This window comes from Electrophorus electricus, chromosome 24 (genome assembly GCF_041902795.1).
Source record: "Electrophorus electricus isolate QZ-2024a chromosome 24, ASM4190279v1, whole genome shotgun sequence".
Classification (NCBI taxonomy): Eukaryota; Metazoa; Chordata; class Actinopteri; order Gymnotiformes; family Gymnotidae; genus Electrophorus; species Electrophorus electricus.
The window spans coordinates 12,523,049-12,544,421 of NC_137520.1; the positions used below are offsets into that span (position 1 = coordinate 12,523,049).

General features: G+C 45.7%; 1 protein-coding gene across 18 annotated transcripts in view; it reads left to right on the forward strand.

Annotated features, from left to right (window-relative positions):
• casz1 (castor zinc finger 1) overlaps positions 1 to 21,373 on the forward strand; it is a 155,258-nt gene that overhangs the window by 81,824 nt on the left and 52,061 nt on the right. For 2 of the 18 annotated variants that reach the window (XM_081707018.1, XM_081707025.1), the window contains exons 1-2: positions 683 to 1,018; positions 7,079 to 7,259. The exons of 6 other annotated variants lie outside the window; for them this stretch is intronic. In XM_081707018.1, the coding sequence (XP_081563144.1) occupies positions 1,016 to 1,018; positions 7,079 to 7,259 (184 nt within the window). In that variant the 5' untranslated portion in view covers positions 683 to 1,015. Of the gene's footprint in view, positions 1 to 681; positions 1,019 to 4,868; positions 4,960 to 7,078; positions 7,260 to 17,860; positions 18,056 to 18,870; positions 18,988 to 20,040; positions 20,139 to 21,373 lie in introns of those variants that run through there. 10 more of the 18 variants (XM_081707015.1, XM_081707022.1, XM_035522416.2 and 7 more) reach the window with 9 other exon arrangements.

The window sequence follows — 21,373 nt, forward strand, 5'->3', positions numbered from 1 at the left end:
CTGGATAGGGTTACTTAATCCTATTCAATACTGATGTCTCTCTCTGCCTGAAATTTTACATTCCGACTTTTGCAGATCCACAAATATTTGAATTTTGTCATTTAAGTGTGCACATATGTGTGTTCAATAATTTAGTTTGTTTGTTTATTTGTTATATTTTTATTAGATGTTTTTGCACAATTTCGTGTTTCATATCCTGTTGATCTTTCCCTATTTATTTTACAGCTCACACTTTCATAAAACATCTTTGTGTGTGTTTGAAGTTTTATTGATAGTTATTAAATGTCATGGTGTATAGTACGGGCTTTCTGTTTCCGCGAACCTAATGCTGACATCATTACCTCTGCCATTCTAACGATCAGTACTCTGAACCGTCAGTCCCTTTAAATGAAAAAACAAAATGAGGTTCTGTTTAGTTGCAGAAATTCTAGGATATGAAATATGTAATGAGCCATGCAGATATTGTCCTGAAGCTTCGGGTGCTCCCGCCCTCCTCATTTGCATGGGGCTGCGTTAGACTCCTCCTCGCGAGAGCTGAAAGGCTGCTAGAATACACAGCCAGAAAGGCCGGCCCACCAAGGGGAGGGGGAAAGTCTGCTCCAGTTCGTGCTCTTCCGTAATTTCCTATCGCCAACTGCTTGGTGTGTGTGTGTGTGTGTGTGTGTGTGTGTGTGTGTGTGAGAACACACCACAGAGAGAGAGAGAGGGAGAGAGCGAGAGCAAGCGGGCTCTGTATTCTTTCACCTACGCCCCCCCTCAAACCGCGAGAAGGAGGGGCCAGGCCAAGCTGCCAATCAACTTCACTCGTGGCAGCCGGCATTATCTCGGCTACAAACTATTGACAGATTACATGTCAAGGAGTTTGGTACATGATTGAGAGAGAGGCTTTTTATTGCCTACTTATTTTAGTCCTTATTTCCCACAGACCAGCTTAATTCTGATGCTTCTCAGACAGAGTTACGTTATATTATGAAAGTTACATGCTTGAGAGGATTTAAGTTCGACTATACTGAATATGGTAAGTGCTCTTCTTCTCCTCACTGTCTGTCCGACTGGGTTGGAGTTTGTGTGCTTTAATGTGAAAGGTGTGTCTTTATCAAGGAGTGAGTGAGCTTGAATGGGGAAGTTAGTCATGTTTTAACCACTCTGTGTGCGTTCTTGCTGTATATGAACTGTGCCTTTATTTATAACTGAGTGACAGAGCCCTGGGCTGATAAGGGTATTAAATACGATCGGTCTTTACCTCAACTCTCAGCGTCCACAGATCTTAAGCGTCCTGGGCTCTCAAGCTCAAGTATGCATGTGCGTCTCAGGCAGGAGCACCTAACCAAACTACTTTCATTTTAAACCTGGCAGTACCTATGTTTGTTCATGAACTGTAATACCAAGCCACTACACGTCACCCTCACCTCCTGATATATTCTCCCCACCACCCTGTTCGCATCTCACTGTTTATCTGTCCTCTTCTGTCTGCCTCGGTGAGAGGGAAATGTTCGGGGATTTAAAAAAATTATTTCAGACATATGTCTTTATAGGGGCAAAGGATAGAGTTAATGTACACAGGTATTTGAAGTGAAGTGCTTAGCATGGCCTAAGGGTTTGTTGCCAAGGGGACTGAACAAACAAACAGTTGTGGGAGCTGTGTTTTGACACATGTAAAGACACACAGAACAAGTGATATCCGTCTCTTTATCCCTCGGCCCCCGTTTATGGATATTTTGGAATATGCAAAACTGATCTCAGGTAGCTTACTACATGCTATATATTTTCCATGATTTTTCCATGATGTTTTGGGAAATGCGATAATTGTCACTGTCATGTGATACTTTTTCACACCTGTTCCCTGAACATTTTCTTTCGTAAATCACCTTTCTATTAATGTCGCCAAATTGTATTACATGTCCGACTTTTTACTTGAATATTTAAAGACAGAAATTTATGTCAGCGGTAGTCATAACATTTCATTCCGTGTGTCATACATATTTGTTCATGTATGCGTGTGTGAAAGTGTATGGGTGCATGTTTGTGTGTGTAAATATGATCAATTTAATACATATATATTCATTTTATACATATTTGTTTTTTAGGTTATTTATGCATAAGAACTGTAGATTTCTGCTAAGTTTTTTGTAAAAAAAGATTTTTTTTTTTCAAAACATAATTGGATAATTTTCATTTAGAAGAAAATTTCCAGAATGTGTTGTGAAATGTCAGTCAGAGAAATGGCATGAGGTTTGCAAAGCTAACAATTATTGAGCTTTTTTTCTGTGGGGAATGTCTGTTTGGTGCACTTTTCTTCTTTTGTTTATGGTGACAAGATTAATAGCAAGAAAAGCTAAAAGTAGTTTTAGAGTATGAGACAGTTCTGCTCAGTGGCTTTAGGGGATTACAGGTCATTTCTTACACACTGTTTTTCATCTTGCTTGTGCTTTTATTTTCATTTTTAACATTTTTCATAAGTGCTTGTTATTTTTGGTAATCCATTAAAAGTAGTGATAAAAGGAGAAAATGAAGTTGTTTTTAGCTCTTACTCAAAGAGAGTGCAATGCGCTGTGTTCTAGGAGAAAAACCATGTCATGCTCATCTTTATCTACCCCTGTTCTTCTCTCAATTACTATAAATGGTATTTAGGTTAGTTTTTCTTCTCTTTTTTTATTTCCTTGTGGTTTTTCTGATACCTGATGTTCAAAAGTGCAGTGAATAGGTACAAAGACACACCCTGAGTTTGAAAATCTCTTTCGTTTGTGCACTCTGATCTGACTGGAGTGGGTTTATGACTACACAGAACAGTAGGTTCCCCTCGCCTACTTCAGCAGGGGAGTGGAGTTTTAGCCAGGTCCATATCTAAGCACCTTTACCACTGGCCTGCAAAATAGGATGCAATGAGCAGGAAACCGAGCCCAAGGTCTGTAGCCCTCAGTAACCTTTATCACAGTTTAGCAACAACCGAATCAATTTGATGTCTTAAGCAATAAAAAGGCTGTTGCTGTCCTAATTCTCTGGCTCCTCGGATGACAGTAAATTTACATTTTTTAATTAAACTAGTTGGAATTTTTATGAGGGGGCTGGGCTATGCTAATGGAAATGTTGTGTACTGCAGATTAAGAGAGTTTTGAAATAAATTTAGCGGGACAGTGAAAGGGAAAGGGGTTGCCAGACATTGTCTTTAACCCATTTTAAGTCCAATTCTCTTGAGGGACTTCTCACTATGTCAGAAAAAAAGGGATTTTTAGAAAAGAGGTAATCGAGGTTGCCCTGTCAACACACATTATTTAAATCCTAATATATAATTTATAACATGTCTAAATGCCTTTAAATGAGTTTTTTTTAATCATATGAAAAAAAGATCAAAATTATAAAATTATTTATTTTGAGATTATTTAAAAATAGATTTCTTGTGTGTGTGTGTGTGTGTGTGTGTGTGTGTGTGTGTGTGTGTGTATACATGCAGTGCAACTCATCTATATATTTAATCCAAATGTTATCCTAATCTTAAATTTGAATTATGTTTGAGATTACAAAGTTATGCACATCAGTAAACCTATACACAACATTTATTAAAGCATCAGGTGTTAACACTAATTTTATAGTTATTCAACTTAAATTGAAATAACTTCCTGCTACATCTTTGATGTAGTGTGATTTTATGGGGTCACTATTGAGTCTGTAATATCTGTGGAGGAAGGGAGAGAGAGAGAGAGAGAGAGAGAGAGAGAGAGAGTGAAAGAGAGCTGAGTCTTGCCTGAGCCAGTACATGTACCTGCTGATCAGATGCAGAACAACATAATGAACTGAGTGCTGTAGACCCTGCTCTTCTCCCTGGGCACTGCTCATAAACACAGTAGAATAGAAGGGGATACGGACTCTGGGACTGTGGAAATGATGCTTAGGAGTTGACAGTAAGACATGGAGCAAGAAAGAGGCAAAAATCATGACTTCCCCTCTCCTCTGCCCTCATCTCATCTCCTCTCCTCCCTTCTCTCTCCTCTCCACTCCCCTCTTCTCTTCTCTTCTCCTCTCTCCTCCTCCATTCTCCTCCCCTCCTCTCCTCTCTTCTCTCTCCTCTCCCCTCCACTCCCCTCTTCTCTTCTCTTCTCCTCTCTCCTCCTCCATTCTCCTCCCCTCCTCTCCTCTCTTCTCTCTCCTCTCCCCTCCTCTCCCCTCTTCTCTTCTCTTCTCCTCTCCCCTCCTCCATTCTCCTCCCCTCCTCTCCTCTCTTCTCTCTCCTCTCCCCTCCTCTCCCCTCCACTCCCCTCTTCTCTTCTCCTCTCCCCTCCTCCATTCTCCTCCCCTCCTCTCCTCTCTTCTCTCTCCTCTCCCCTCCACTCCCCTCTTCTCTTCTCTTCTCTTCTCCCCTCCTCCATTCTCCTCCCCTCCTCCCCACTTTTCTTCTCTCCTCTCCTCTCTTCTCTTCTCTTTTCTTCTCTTTTCTTCTCTTCTCTTCTCTTCTCTTCTCTTCTCTTCTCTTCTCTTCTCTTCTCCTCTCCTCCTCCATTCTCCTCCCCTCCTCTCCACTCTTCTCTTCTCCTCCTCACCTCTCTTCTCTTCTCTTCTCCTCTCCTCCTCCTCTCTTTTCCTCTCCTCTCCTCTCCTCTCCTGTGCACTGATGCAGGCACCCGACCCTAATTAAAAGCTCAAAGCCTTTCCGTCACCAATACACAGTAATAGGCTAATTAATACTGCGAAAGGAAGCACTCGCGAATAATAAACAGGTTGCACCTTTAGGCCCTCAAAACATGCCGCAAAAATACAGTTATGCTTGGTCTTTTTTTTTTACAGTGACATTTATTCTTCATTCCCAGTTCTTCAGTATTCACAGTTTGATTGTATGCACTGAGAGGTTACTGTGTGTTATAGTGAGTGGAGCAAAATGGTCTCTTTGTATGAGTTGCCATTTTGTGGCTGTAGGTTTCCTGACATTTCCTGGAAATGCAGCTGAGCACCTACATGCAACTACAGGTGAGTTCTGACTTTGTGTCGTTTTCAGTAAGAGCCAATGCCAGGGAATGAAGTCATTTAATGTTCCGATATTTCAAGGTGTTCCGGATAAACTTTTGCGTCTCCTGTTATCTGTATTACAGCTCCTCAAGAAGTATAACAAAGGACATTTCAAATTCAAAAGGGGAGTGGTTCCCTCTTAATGTTCGTTTTGTAGTTCTAATAGGACTTGGGACTGTTATATTATTCCATGGAAAAAGGACAAAGTTCTGCCTAAAGATGTTCTTCTGTGCGGAGGGCTCAAAGAATGCCTCTATTTCACGTTTATGATCTTCCACATGAAATTCTAATTTCATGCAAAGTGGGAGAGAGGAATAATCTCCTGCCGCTGATATGGCATATAAGAGGGAAAAGAAGGGTATGAAGAAGCAATTAGCACAGTGTAAAATACTTCAGTCCGTTTGTCTGAGCGTGTGAGCTGTGCTGGTCTAGAATGAAATTTGCATGCCCAGCTTATCGACACACTCTTATTAGGCTGTCTGAAAGGAAGATTAAGCCGGCACAAAATGTGGCGTCTAATCCTTTTAAATGTGGCAAGGGTGTTTAAGGTGGGAACCCGAGCGCAGGCAGGTGGCAGGGTGGATGGATATGGCTGTTAAAGAGGGGCAGAAGAGAAACCTCACTGCGCCGCGGGCTGCCACGTGCCAGCCCAGAACTCGTCTGAACTCCGGCCTGAATGCGTGCTGCACGTTTGGGCTTTTTCTGCTTTGTGGGTGGAGTTTGCTGAAAATGGGAGGAGTTGGTCAAAGAGCTTCTCACATAGTACAGAAGACTATATATGTTTTTCCTTTTCTTTTTTTCTTGTTCTTCAAGATGGTGTCGGTATGCTCAGTAATACGTACATTCAGGAGAATTTGCAAACATGTCCTGAACAGTTATCCTCCACCAACTCAAAAACCTTGAGAGTTAGCTGCAAAGTGCTCCACAGTTTGTTAGAGCAAAAAAAAAAAGTCAGTTGTGTGATGCGTAGAACGACGAGTAGAAATACTCTAAATAGAATCTTTTAAGTCACAAGGAATTTATTATTAGGATTAACTCAGAAGGGTCCTGTTTAGCTGAACAAGGACAAACGTGACTTTTGAAAAACTAATGAGGTTTTAAATATAATTAGAAACTTTATTTCAAATAAACTAAAAAAGGTCTTTGGGTCATATATTCTAATGTTGCATGTAAACTGCCTTTACCTTGCAAGGATCTTGGAGAACAGACAGGTATTGACAGCCATGGTGGTTTATCTCTGCTGTGAAGCCTGCAGGCTGAACCAGGGGCCCTGCATTCTAGCGCTCTGTGTAGCAGAACTTCAGCCACGGTTACCCGCTTAGTCGCTGCCGTTAAACCAGTGACTGACTCCACTAATAGACCGGTCGTTTATCTGTGTGCCGGAAGTCCTCCGCTCCTTATCTGTGCCCCAGGTGGAGGGGGTCAGATTGGGAGCGCACTTCTTCGGGTGCTCCCCATGCTTCTGTTGCCGCACTCAGCCGGCCTGACGTAGTACACGTCACCGAGCTAGTACCTCACGTGAAGACACCCCCCCACCCCATTTGCTAAGCCTCCTTTCTTCCTTCCATTGATAAGAAATAGAAGCACAGGGCTGTGTGTTCCCTGTCACCTTCATCCCCACCGTGTGTTTGCGCCGGAGAGCGCCTGGGCCGATATCCTGTCCTCCCCGGTAATTGACTGCAAACAGGGCCGCTCGCGTCTGAAACCTCCCCTGCCGCGGCTCCCTGTGCTCCTTCTGTTTTTTCCTGTGACATTCTATTCACTTGGGTCAGTAGCAGGCAGCCGTGGCAATAATTACTGTCTGTACATGATAAATCTAAAGCCCAGCTGTTCAATTCTGTCAGAGCCTACGCAGTACTGAGCGGGTGTGGGGTGCAAGAGTTTGCTGTTTGACTGAATTTCTTTTTTTTTTTAACTGTAACTTGATAGGATTACATGGTTCCAGGCCCCACACCTGTTAAGAGGCTGTTAACAGAACAGTTGGCAGTCTCATGGCTAAAGCTTAGCAATTTCTTTTCCTTTTTTCTTGAAACTCTGTCCTCGTTGAGTTTTCTCTTCTTCTTCTTTTTTCACCCCTAAGGCTAGGGGCTTTCCTCTGTCCTCCCGCGAGGGAGAGGGGGAAGACGACACAGTGTCCCGTCACCCTGCCACGCTCCAGTGGCTTTGGGGGCACAGTGCGCGTTCCAGACGCCGGTTGCCCTCACTCCCCACAGGGCAGCTGCCGTCAAAGCAGAGTTTACACAGCCGAGACCCCCGACCAGGTCAGCCGGCCGCCACGATCCCTTCGGTCTTGTCAAGATGTCGTGAACGCTGCCTCCTTAAATTGCTCCAAGTTTAATTCCACAAAGAGAAGAGCTTTGCCTGGGGGGTGGGGGTTAACTTTTGGGGCTCTCTCGGAAAGGTTTTTTCTCTCTCGGCAGGCAGCTGGTGGTACTTGCGAAATGAGTCAAACACAATGTCAACTCTGGCAAACAAGCAACCTGACACCAGGCTCGTGTGCTATTATTTGTGCAATTTTATGTCCATCTATTCATATGCAGTGAGTAATGAATTAAAGGGCACGCTAGGCTTCTGGAGCTAGCCTGGCGTCGCAGAGTGATTTAGATATTTTCCACAACTGCTCAGAACACGACACATACCATATAATGGCTCGCAGACCATACAAGTAGAACAAAAATGGCTGTTTAATTTCCATCCCATGTTAAACAACTTCATTAGAAGGGCTGCTGTACTTGCTCCGATATGTATGGATCGCCAAAAACAGTTAGATGAAAGATATCAAATGCTGATGGCTTGTTTATTTTGCCTCCACTGCCTCACGACCATGTTTGGCGTGTGCCAGCGTGTCATTTCCTGGGGGCTCTCGACACCTGTCCTCCCTCTCGTGCTGGGATTTTCTATATTTGGCTTTAAGTTGAGTTCATCTTTTGCTACAAAAGGGCACTGTTTCTTATTGGAAAGAGATAGAGAAAGATAGAGAGAGACTGCAAGAGTGCAAAGGAGGGAGGGTGAGAGAGAGGGGGGGAGAGAGAGAGAGAGAGGGGGAGAGAGAGAGAGAGAGAGAGAGAGAGGGAGAGGGAGAGCGCTTCATGCAGCAGGAAATGTCTAGAAAATTTTCGATAAAAGTAATTTCCATTTCCCAGCTGAACAGAGTCTTTGTGATGAAACAGTCTGCAAGATATGATAAAAAATCCAGATCAGGCCAGTAACCCTGACATTATATACTATCTATAATTATACAACATGTCTCCATAACTACGTAGTTCTGCAACCAACAGTAATCTTATCTTAGAGAAAGGAGCAGGAGGGAAGAAATGTTTAATAATCATCATTCAGGGAGTTTTGATGGTCCTGATAAGTAATCTGGGCATGGCGATAAATAAAGCGCCAGAATGACTTTAAAACAATTCCCCTTTCTGCTGATGTGCTGATTGCTGCTGCCTGTGTCCTGTCCGTAGGAAGTCTGGCTGTAGCTGCTCTACAGAGGGAAATAAGCGCTGAGGCTCTTAATTGTTTGGAAAGTATCGGGGGCCCCCGTTCGCCTGGCTGGGCGCCCGGCTCTCCCCTGCTTCATCTCAGACGTGGTCCTCGGCTGCTGGAGGATGGCGTTAATTTTTTTATTACCTGTTTGACTCTCCAGCCTTATTACTGTAGCCCCTTAATGTTCCCCCCGTAACCGTGGAAACCGGATGAATAAACGTCTGCGAAAGAAAATGAGATGATTAAACAGGTCACCCTCGCAAAACAAATTCGCTCGGCCGAGCGCAATTTGTGTGCCACGCGCCCGTCTCAACAGTTTGCTAACAAGAGGATTGTTGGTGAGGGTAGCATGGAGCGAGAATGTAGAAGAGCGTTAGCCAGCACTGAACTCTGCATAATCTGTGAAGGGAAAACAGATGCAAATCTGTAAGCATACTGTGCGGTGTGTTTTAAATATGGCTCATCTCGTCACCTCTCTTTTTACTAGATATTATTATCGCTTTACAGCGAATTGAAGCTTCTCTACCGACACGTCGGTGACATGCGGTGTTTTTTCCGAGGGCTTTCCTTTTGCGTATGATCTCTGTGCCCGCGGGAGGAATTTTGCTCATGTGTTTAATGTCTGTAAATGTGTACAGTGAGACTCAAGCACACACGCTACAAATCCTTGCCTATTTGAATGTATGGCTCCCATTTGAGTCACAGACTATACATTCTGAGAGACGTAGTGTGTGGTGAGTGGTCAGTGAAAGGGCACGTGGGATTGATGGTGGTGCCGCTGGGTTTTTTCCCTCTAGTGGTCTTCTGGTGCAGCATCGTCACTCCTGTGTCTCTAGCTGTGATCCGTCGAGAAGGGCTGTGTGTCCGTCCCTCGCTGTCTCACTCTTGGCAAACTTCCTCCCCAGGCACGGCGGCTCCTGACCCGTTTTGTGCAGAGCTGGCATACTCGTCCTCCGCTTGCTAAGACAGCTCGGTTGCGCCCGTCCTCGTAAATAAGAGTCTGGGCCCATTTAGATGTTTCTGGAAGTATGCCACTCAAGGGTATTGGCTGTTTACAATGAAGAGCAGCTTTTGCTCATTCTTATGATCTTCTTGGTTTTGCTTTTCTCACCAATGAGAGAGAGAGAGAGAGAGAGAGCGAGAGAGCGCGCTGGGCACTTTTCTCAGTCCTGTCGGGGCAAACATGTGGCCCACTCCCCGAGAGCACAGCAGCGCCACCTCTGGCGTGTCGGTGGCAGACGCTGAAAAGCACTTGTGCATTATTGATGTTTTAATTTGTGCAAATGCGCGAGTCTTTGTTAAGTCGTTATAACGCTGTAGAGATAGCACGCATGTATTCTGGGCCGAAACATGAGCTGGTGGCCCACTGCAGGGGAGGGCACCAGCCCTGGTGCAGCCTGGCACCATCAAAGATGGAAAATATCGACGTGTCGCAGATTAAAAAAACAAAAAAAACAAAACCTGTTGATCTTTTGTCCTTTTTTTGTGTCAGCTACACCTCTCCCATTTATGGTGGAGGTTTATAGGCCTTTTACATCCCTTATCAAAAATTATTTGATGTAAATATAATAGAACTGACCTGAAAAACACCATAAGCAAATAATGTGTGTGTCACGCCAGCACCTGACCTTGGGAAAGAATGCTAAGTTATAATGCCTCATGCTAGAACAACAAACCCATAAAACAATAGTTGGGAAAGTGAGCCAGTTTAGGTAAATATGAAAGAAGAACTATTTTGTCATTCCCTGATTAGCCAGTGCAGGAGATCATAAAGTTTTCCATGAAGTGTTGCTTTTCCTTATTTGTGCCAGGAAATCCACTTGTGCTTTGTTTGTCTGTTATTCTGAAAATGAATAAGTTGCCAATAATACCAAATTTAAAAGGGAGGTGCTCACTTCAGTGGTTATCATAATAATGGCAAGTATGTATGTGCGTGTGTACCTGCTGATGAATTACCTGTCCTTGATGCAAAAGCAAACAGGAATATTTCAGTTATTTAGAGTGTGAATGAGGTACTGGCCCCACACCTTACCACACCTGCTCTCTCCACCGGTTTTCTTCGTGAAAAGTTAGGTTCGTCATCCAGATGCCAGGCAGGAGCAGCAGTCAAAATGAACACTTGTGTGAAGTTCCTCCTGCACTGAGCAGTGAGTGTTTCTGTCCCTGACCCCTCACGCTGACGAGCGTGGAGACAGCGCACTGGAGTGTCTCTCTGGGTTACTCGCCTGCCGGCTCACACACTCCCAGTGCCCCCAGTGAGCCCCCCCCCCCCGCTCGCCCACGTTTATGGCTTTATTAAGTTGTCTCATAAAGGAAATACAGTGAAGAGAAAAGACACATATTACTTTGATGATCTGATGTCATTTGTGGACTGCACAAATGCAGCCTTCACTGTGTGCGGTAAGTTGGGGGAGGTGAAGAAAAGAAAAACAAAAATGTTGTGTTGGCTCTGAAATGCAGGATTTCAATTAGGTGTGTAATCTGAACCTGCCTGCTTTGATCGAGCCATTTTCTGAATAAGAATACAGCAGCACTTGTAAAACATTAATTACGTGGAGGTGTGTGTGTGTGTGTGTGCACGTGCGTGTGAGTGTGCATGTGTGCGCGCGAGTGTGAGTGTGAGTGTGCGTGCATGCGTGCATGCGTGTGTGTGTGTGTGTGTGTGTGTGTGTGTGTGTGTGTGTTTTAAAAGAACCGGTAAAGTGTGCTTTATGTGGCACTCCTTAAAGACTGAAAGAAATTGTATTCATACTAAATTGCTATTTGAACCCTCATCAGTGGATAAAAAGAGCCTTTTGGAGCTACAATGCTCTGTACGATATCTGAAAGAGGGATTTTACAGAAGTAGCGAAACATGCCCTCGTGTGAGCATAAGCCTGCCCTGCCAAAAGAGAGCAGGTCTCTGTTTTAACGCCTTTCTCTGTGACAGATGACATTTAGGCCGTCTATTGGATCACATTTCTGACATTATCTCTTATTTCACCATAGCCAGCATTTATTAATAATTCATGAAAATGCTGTGATGATCCTGATAGGGAATAGATACATTAAAAGAATTATTCACCCTAATTATTCGTGTCTAATTGGTTTATTTTGTTTAGAGACATAGCTTATGAATTAGCTTATGAATTAATGTTATTTATTTTTGATTGAATATAGCTTTGTTGTTCTGTCGGGTCTGTAATTCATAGTATCTCTGGGTGATATTTAATATGAGTTTATCTCAAGGATGTATTACATATAAGACTGTGGTAACATTCAGTGTGCATATGAAAGTGAGTGTGCGTGTAGTGGAAATTTGATTCACTTCTGGTAAGCGGGCCCGTGTATATTCTCAGACTGAAATGTACACTGCATCTGGTGCAGATGGCAGACCTGGAAAGGCTTGATTTCGACTCTGTCACTTTGCTCCCTTGGCCCTGGAATGTTCTGCAGCAGGGCAGCAGTATTTTCCAGCGAGACGTTACCCCTTGCAGCGACTGTAATTACCGATCCGGCAGGATTTCTTTATCACTTCGGCTGTGTTTTGTAATCAGCGAAAGGTTTTCTGAGGTGAAAATACTGACGTATTGTAGTAATTACAGACTAAAGTACAAATACAAGTTTTATGATGCACATGTTGCATAGTTCTGAGAGAGAGAGAGAGAGAGAGAGAGAGAGAGAGAGAGAGAGAGAGAGAGAGAGAGAGAGAGAGAGAACTCTTCTAGTGTGTTTCGGCTACTGGTTTTATATGTATTGTTTCCCTGTGTTTCTCTAAATCTTCTTTGTATGATGAGCAGTCATACAGATGATACATTAAATGTGCCATAACTCGCACACCCAGCCAGACTAAAATCAATTGGAATGGATAGTTAAGCTAGAGCTAAAAATCAATGAGCAATTCATGTCCTTGATCACACTGTGTCATCTCTCTCAGACCTGGAGTGTGTAGGCTGGCAGACAGGCCACGGTCACCCCTCCTCTCCACATATTACACTCATTTGTGTTTGAATGGCAAATATATAGATGTGTGCGGAAGTGGTGGAGGTTCCCCCCCCCCAGGTATTGTGTATTTCCAAGCCGATGCCGTGATGTGTGGCTCTCTGTGTTGCTGGTGTGAAATGTCTGCCAGCTGTCCGGGATCACGTTGGTCTGGGCTGCATTCATGGGAATATCCAGGGCAGCAGAAATCTTATCTGCCAATCGGGGCTGTACTGAACAAGGTAATATCCCAATCAAACTCTTAAAAATAGCTGAGGGTCACATTTCAATGATCAGAGTCTTTTTGGCCTCTCAAAATGTTGCAATCAATTTGGATGGCATTCCGGGCCTCCGTGCTGCCAAGCCCTCCCACCTTCCCCAGGGGAGGTAGGAGGGTGGGTCAGGGGAGGGGCTAGAGCTTGGGTTTGAGAGCCGAGCAGTAGGGGCTGGGCACACGGCCTCTCACACCAGAAGAATGACAATTCGGTGTTTCAAAATAGCAATTCTGTCCTTATTAATGGCATTAGTGTAACAGTCAGCATGGATCAAATCAGCAGCAGACTGAGGTAACTCCCCTGTCTCGCCACACTGACGAGAGGGTGTCGGGGACCATTTATACCTCTGGCATTGACGAGTGAGGTTCCAACTGCTATTCTCTCCACATTTCGTGAAATGATGCCTGTGGTCGGTGTGTCCCCCCCCCAGACTCCTGTACATAGTCATTCTTTTCAGTTTCTATTTTTCTATGATTGTGAGTGTATTGGACTGCACTCAGAGGAACGTTTAGTGTTGTGTGTAATGTGTCTCGGTGCAAGGTAGTACTTTTACACAGCCTAGTTATTACTGAGCGTTTTGGCACGATCACTTTGGTTTTTGTGAATCAGTATGCCAGCATTATTCAGTCGGAGTTCAGGTGTAATTCTTATTTTCAGGCAAAAGAGAGGAAATTCTGTTGGTATCCATATAGGTGTATGTGGTATATTTACAACAAAATACATTCTTGTTGATGCTTTTCATCAGTCATCTCTGCCTCAAGGCAATTATCTTAAAATTATTTAATCTTGATTATTCTTTTGATTCGGGGCCAACCGCACACAAATCACATATCTGGGCTGCAAAATAATATAATTTGTGATATCAATTTTGTGATCACTGTACTAGCACGAGGGCAAAATGAAGGGAGATGAATGCACACAGTCATCCACGACGGGTATGTGACACAGTTAATAATGCAGGGCCGCCATTGGACACTACTGGGATAAAAGATGACAACAAATGACATTTGGGAGGCGAAGCCGCAGAGGAATCGATGTCTGTTAACTCCGCCGCGCAGCCGTACTCGCTCTCGTCCACATGGCGTCGTTCAACAATGACGGTGCCACTTCTCCCAACGCCGGGGGCCAAGGGGGAAAATCCAGTCCCAGCCATTTGCTGCCAAGCTTGGAAAGCTCCTTCTGTTCGGTTTCTGGGGTCAAAATTTGTTAAATGTTTCTGTTTGGCCTTTAAAGAGCAGTTGTTTGGCACAACAGGTGTGACGCTCGTATCTTTTTCTCTCCAGTAATGTTGCAAAGGGCACTCTGGCACAGGGTAGACACCTCCGATTTAGAGCGAGAGCCTTCAGAACAGTTGTCTGTGCAGATAGAAGGCAGCACATGGCCTGCTGGCTTGCAGGGCTCCTGAGGCAGCTGCCCCCCACAAAACAGGGTTTTGTCTTTTTCTTTTTTTTAAAGACTGGATATTTATTCCCTGTTTTCTGATCAAGCCTGCGTGAATGTTGGCGGCAGCTGGGGCCACAGAGTGTGCACATGCCACATCTGTGCGGCGTCAGCTCGGCCGTCCCCGTGTGTCCTCCGGACAGACCCTCCAGGACGCGGCTTGTGAGGGGACATTTCAGTGCTTGTTATTTTAGGTGTGTAAGAAAACAAGTTTGTGAGATGCACCCACTGACCTGTGGAGGGTTTCGTCCTGGTGTCCTGCTGCAGTGGCTTAGGGGTAATAGTACTGGCGGAATAACATTCCTTCTGAGCGTGTGTACACCTCAGTACTTCTTATTTCTTTGACCGGTGTCCTCTGTCTCATTCGCTTGCTTTGTCTCCTGTGTCTCAGTCTATCCTTCTCTCTCCCTTTCTCTCTCTCTCTCTCTCTCTCTCTCTCTCTCTCTCTCTCTCCCTTTTTCTCTCTCTCTCTCTCTCTCTATCTCTCTCTCTCTCTATCCCTCTCTCTCTCTCTCCTCTCTCTCAATCCATCTGCATCATGCTGATCTGTCAGGCTGCCAGTGTCTGTTCCAATTAGATTCCACTTAATACACGTAACCTCGATTAACACGCAATCAAGCTCAGATAAATCACGTCCTTTAAGTCTGCCTCCTCTGCCTCGCCGTCGTTTCTCTGCATCATCCTGCTTTCTCGTCGAGCACATTTCGCCGTCGAGTTTAAGATTGCACGCAGGCCTTCTGATTTAAGCGCTGCTTTAAGACCACTTTGAATTCTCTGTCCTCCCGTGACTATCTCTATATTTCAGTGTGCTTTTTTATCATTATGAAAAGATAAGCCTTTTATAGTTTTCAGTAACCCAATTTTCAGTAACCCAGTGAGGCTCGTATGCCGGCAACAAAATAATAAAAAAATAACTTGCAGTTTTAAAGTTAATAATTTAAGTTATTTGTGAATTGGTGGGAATGTTGACTCAGGAAACACTGAGACCAAAGAACACAACAACCCAAGACTAGAGGCACTTCTGTGTAGCCCTCTGGGCTACTGTTTTATTAATCTTGGCAAAAGTGCTAACATTGACATGTATAACAGATTAGAGTTTTAATAGCAGGCTGGGTTAAAGTGCTGGCGCATCCGTGAAAATACCCCGTCAGACGTGAGTACCCCGCCCTTGAGGTAGCACCTCCTCAGCGGAGATAAACACTAGCCTCTTCCTGCAGGGCCATGGGGCAGGATTAGAGCTCACCCTCTCCTCATTATTAACCCACTCTCCTCACAGCTTTCCAGCCGGGGAAGACCCTGCTTCACTCCACGTTCCCTCTGAGAATGCGCTCGGTGCTGGGTTAGGAGTGACCAGTGTCCCACGTGGCTTGCGACGTACACAGGTGGAGGTTGTGGAAAAGTGTAAAGGGAGACTGGCTGAGGCGCTGCGTAGCCATTAAGGGGCAGACAAATGGCAGGGTGTTTTAAAATGGATTTAAAATAAATGTGTGTTTTAAAATGGATTCAAAATAAATGAGGCCCCCGAGAAAGGCTCACGCCGATCCACTTCTTATCTCCAGTTCTGAGTTGTCAGCTGCAAACCTTTTAAGGGACTCGGCCAAAGCCAGTGTGGACAAGCACGGAGGTGAAAGACTCACCGTTCCTGCTGAGTAAAAATAGCTCCTTCCACTTGTTCCTAATAAAAGTCTCCTCATTATTTGGGCTTTTGTGAGTCGTATTTTATTTGTCCCACGGCGCACACGCGCTGTGTATGTATGGGACTTTTTAATGTGTCCTCGTGTCGTTTCACTCCTGACAATAAATAGATAAAAGGGTAGAATTTATAATGGTGAAAAGTTTTTGCTCCCGGTGTATCAGATTGTATTCCTGGCCTGCCTCAGCCGTCGCGGGCAAGTTCTGTAGCTTTAAAAGGACCAGTTTTGCTTAAACGTACAAATACGCTTTTCTTCTGTTCCCAATGAAAAAAAAATTCGAGAATAACGCTGATGAGTTTGAGCAGCTCCAGCCAGGCGGTGGGCGAGGATAATAAGTGTTTTCGCAGACGTCACCCATGATTATTTCATCTGGCTTTTTTGGGTGAATGTGGTGGATTTAGCGGCTCGGCTAAACACGCGGAATTAAATCAGGGCTGGAATGATTTGAAACTCTCCCAGAATCTGTCCTGAATGCACAATCAAAAAGTGTCTGGGGAAAATTTCAAAAGAATGCCTCAACACTGAGTGTGTGTGTGTGTGTGTGTGTGTGTGTGTGTGTGTGTGTGGTGTTAAAGTACAGTGTACAATGAGTAAACTGGGGCAAATTCCCTCTCATTCAGTAATTGGATTAGGGGAAAACACTATTTATCTATTCTCATGCAATCAAAGTAACAATAGTATAGTTCAGGGTTTATTTGGTTCTTTGTAGTGTCCCTCAACTGAACTGAAAATACCAATATTTTGTGTTTAATGAATTTGTCTTTTGTAGTGTTTTATTTAATACCAAATCAAGTAAGAATAATGATGAGTCTGTTTGTGTATATGCAGATTTTCCATCACATATAAGTGTAGTTTTGCGATAACATTTCTTAATGACATTTTTATAGCTTTTGTCTGTAAGATATTTTAAGTGAATTAACATTTTATTTTTATCTGATTTACCGTTATTAAATGTTTATTAAAAGTTTAGAGCAAATGTTTAGAAAAATGAATCAACTGTTTAATATACTTGGCTGCAAGTTCAAAGGAAGTTGTGCCTGGTGCTTTGTTGACTGGCTTCTGGAGTATCGGGCCCGGCTGAGGAGGCGTGGAGGCCCCTGCTTGTGTCCGAGGGTCCTGGGGTCCCTACACCGGGCCTGGTGCTGCGCGTGGAGGGGTTATGTAAGCCCTGGATAGCTCACGGCTAGCGGAACAGCCTGGTGGAGCAGCGTCGCTGTTGTTCAGTGCCAGGGCCGCCGCACCCTGAGCTGGGCCTGCTGGCCCCAGCCCTGCCTGCCATGCCCTGGGAGGGAAAAACGCGGCGTGGGGGTGTTTGTGGGGGCTCCGTAGATGGTGGCAAGTTGGAAAGCTGAAGATGAGAGAGAGTTGAAGTGAATGGGAGTTTGGAAAATTATCCTATTAAATTGAATTAAAGAGGCAGTCTTAATTTACCCCAAGAATGATGGATTTGGATAATTAAGGGTGTTAATGGGGAGCGGTGGGGAATAGCAGGAAAAGGGGCAGCAGATATGGATACACGCGGAGCGGCGGTTTATGTGCCGGCCACTCCGGGCTTGCCTTTACAGCTCTCAGTGATTGGCTGTGAATCCAGCCACACTGGCTATGAAGAAGAACACAGCCTATCCAGCTTTTTCAAGGTGCTCGCTCTCTCTCTCTCTCTCTCTCTCTCTCTCTCTCTCTCTGACTCTGTCGCTCTCTCTCTCCAGTGAAAAGCCTGTGGAAAGTCAAGCAGCTGTAAGGTAATATGTTTAGTGAGCAGACAACAGATCAAAGCTCATCTCAAATAGTGAGCGTTTGTGGCTTTGCGTGTGTGTGTGGTCAAGGGAAGTGGCAGAAAACGAAAACAAACACGCAAAGCGAACGTCAGCACTTTGCGAGGGCGCGTGTGTGCACTTGTGTGTGTGTGTGTATGTGTGTGGGAGAGTGTTTACGTGTGTCCGTATCTGGACTGAGTAGTGTTACTCTAGTAAATGGAAGCCACGAGTAATGGACAAGTGTGATTTTCTCATTAAGGGTCTGCTCCTTTGAGGAAGGGCCTGGACTCGACTCCAGTTGCACGGGAGCGGCCGTACAGCCGGTCCGCGCCGTCCTGCGGCCTCTGAGGGGTCAGCTCCTGGTCCTGACGGCCGGCTCATGTGGACCCGTGGGACTGTGCAACACGGTCTGCCCATAGCTGGCCTGCCAAATCCAAAATAAGAACTAATCCAGGTAAAGACCTGGTCATGTACATGTGATTCTGGGACTTCTTTCAGTATGAGCACAGTCATTTTCTGTTCCTGTCATAGAAGCATATATGTGTGTGTGTGTTATTGTAAGAGAGTAGTGAGAGAGTATCAAAACATCTGTAGCCGTCTTTGCTGTAGGGTTTTCAGACTCACAGCAGTGCTAATCACTGTCTATTAGCTTACCTGAGAGGACACCATCTTAAATCAGGGACCAAATCTTTTTATGCTACTTTTCTCCTTGGGAAAAAAGTGAAACATGTAGGGGGCAGGGGAGGAGAGAGAGAAAAAAAGGATGAGAGAGAGGAAGGGTGAGAAAAAGAGAGAGAGCGAGCGAGAGAAAGAAAAAAACAATTTCATCAAGCTAGAGGCCGTTTGCTTAGCGAGAGCTGACAGTCTTTGTGTATGTAAATGAAGAATTTAGACTAATGGAGTTGAACCATTTCTAATTTTGTGATGGCAAGAGGATTTTGATTGAAAGTAATTAAGCAGGCTAGCTGTAAAATTAATTAAAGCCAAAGGAGGGGGGATTTTTATTGGATTGGATAGCGATATAGCTGCTGTCAGGCAGGGGGACATGTGTGACCTGGATCCTCTCTGCTCTCTCTTCCCCACTCACGACTCTTATGTCACTTTAATCTCCTTAGAGCGGCTGGTGTGCATTTGTTCGAAATAATAAAGGAAATATGGTCAGAAATTGTCAGCTTTCAGATCTAATTTACCTGACAGCCTCACGAAAGTGTGTGTGTGTGTGTGTGTGTGTGTGTGTGTGTGTGTGTGTGCATGTGTGTGAATACGCAGGGAAGGTCTCCCCTCCCCCCACTCCTCATCCCTCTCCTCAACTCGGTGGAAAATGCTTTTGACAGTTTGGAGGCGTCCTGGCTCCTCACCGGCATGGGCGGCGGGACCCTGCTCGAGGTCAGGCCCGACACTTTGACGAGTCGCTGTCTTGGTTAAGATACTCGCAATCAAGGGCGCGTGCTCGCACGCACACGAGCGCACCGCCGGTAACTGCTCCGAGAGTGTTGTCAGAGGTAGAGGCGTGGTGGGCTGGTGAGCAGCAAGTTTGGCTCGTCTCAACTTCCTGTCTGTGCCTTCAAGGTCCTCTCTTCAGGAAGTCGTGTATAACTCTGCTAAGAGCTCAATGCCACCGTGCAGGCGAGACTGGACCCATGCCGCTTTAATTAGTCCGACTCACCTGCCGTACATCTCATAACGCTGCCTCCCTCGAAAATGTAAGTAAAATGCTTCGTGACTCGGTGGGCAAAAGTGACATGGCCCAGCTGTCGTTCCTGTGGAAGAAGAATGCTCACGAGTGGAGATCAGAACTTCTCTTGTTCGAGAGTGTGAAGAACGCTGGTTCTACCTGGAAGTGCAGATGTGAGCTAGCGATGGAGCGGCAGGCCCCGAGGGCCGTGCCCGGCTCGAGCCGGTGCCCGTCACGTACGGGCGCTGTGGCGTTCGACGACCCGTGCGCCTCTGGCGAGAGTCTGCTGTCCAACGGCATCGCCTCTGGCCTCCAGGAGCTCTCTGTTACGGCCTGTCGTAATGCGGCCCTGCCTGCGAGGAGAGGAAGCTGCGCGGGGGGAAGGCGTGCCCCCCGTGAGGAGGGGCTCTGGCCGGCAACTCTAACAGGATTAAACCCCTGTGAAAATGCTCCTCTGTCCTAAACCCCCCCCAAACCGGCCCCCTTTATCAATTAATATAATAAAAGATGGAACAAAGAGCTTTCTCCTCTTTATAATTAAACTTGTCCATCTCTAGAGGACCACCATGGGTTGGTGCTGTCTCCAGTAAAGCATTGCCCAGACCCCTGGCGCACGGCCCTCTGCTCCCAGCGTGAGCTGCAGAGACGTTGGAGCAGAGATAGCGGCTGAACGTGTGGGCTCTACGCGTGCCACCCGCCTCTCTCCTAATGGAAAGAGTGTTCTCTCCATCTGCCGTTACAGATGAGTGGAAAGTGAGATGATCCCTGGCGGTGTCCTCTGAGTCCCCCCCCGTGACAGACTGCCTTCGGCTCCGCACGCCATCCCACTCGCACCTCCACAACTCCCACACTCCTACCATGTGTGAGCCTGTTAACCATCCTGTTTTCACGATATCAGAATATGTACTGTATTGTGTGTGTCCGTGTGTGTGTGTGCGTGCGAGTGTGTGTGTGTGTGTGTGTTAGGAAGAGAAAGGGAGAGGGAGCATGCCAGCAGAGCTTGTGATAGAAATTAGTTTCGCGCAATATGCAAATTTCTGCAATTGAAAAAAGAGGGTCTTTAAGTGACAGGTTGATATGTGATTAAGCGACAATTAGAGTGCTGGAAACGCACGGCAGCGGCGGGTCAAGTGGCGTGCGGCTGAGCTAAAAGGTAGCAGAGAATCGAGGAAACAGTCAGGGGGGAGGCCAGGACTGGACCCAAAACAAATTAACGGCTAAGAGAAAAGCCTGCCAGTGCCTGTCAATAAAGCAGAAAGAGAGAGAAGAGGAGAGAGAGAGAGAGGGAGTAACTAGAGCAAAGAAACTTGGGTAATATGACAAACAAGAGCATATAGAGAATTTGAGTGGTGTGTGTGTGTGCGTGTGCATGAGATACAGACATACAGAGAGAGAGAGAGACATTAGCTGCATCTGTCACTGGTGAGCCGAGGCTCTTGTGTCTGTCTGTCTCTGCTTTAATTGGCTGTGTCCCCTGCCTCCATGGCCGTCTTCCCCTGCGCCCGGCCCACCCCGCACAGAGTCTTCAGGTTGCGCTTTGCAGAGATCGGCTTTGTCTACCAGCTGGACATGAAAGGCCCTGAGCCTGGCCTGACAGCAGATGGCCTGGCCTCTAATCCCCTCTGATGCTGCGGTGGGCAGTTGCTCCTCAACATCTCCTGCAAAGCCCTAAAAACCTGAGCTTCTTTTCCCCTAACTGACCCCAATTGTCAAGGAACTGGCAGCTGTCACACTTCGTTAACTTTGTCTTAACTGTGAGACTGAAGGGCACAGGTTCCTCTCCCTCTCTCTCTCTCTCTCCCTCCATCCTTTCTCTCGGTCGCTTTCTGCTCGCTGTCTGTCATGTCCTGTGCATTCTTCGGTCCCTCGGCGAGACTTCTGGCGATCACGGCCGCTGACGCTTTCCCAGCTCCAAGTGTGGCTCCTTCTCTCCTTCCCGTTTTGCAGATCCTGTGGTCTAGCTGGTTCGTTCACCCTTCCCAGAGTTGGGTCGAGTTTTTTGCCGGGCGCTGCGCTGCGACCACAGATGGCTCGCGTTCGACTAAGAGGCTTTAGCTTTCATCACCTCCGTTATTTCCAAGCTCACCATCGTTATTG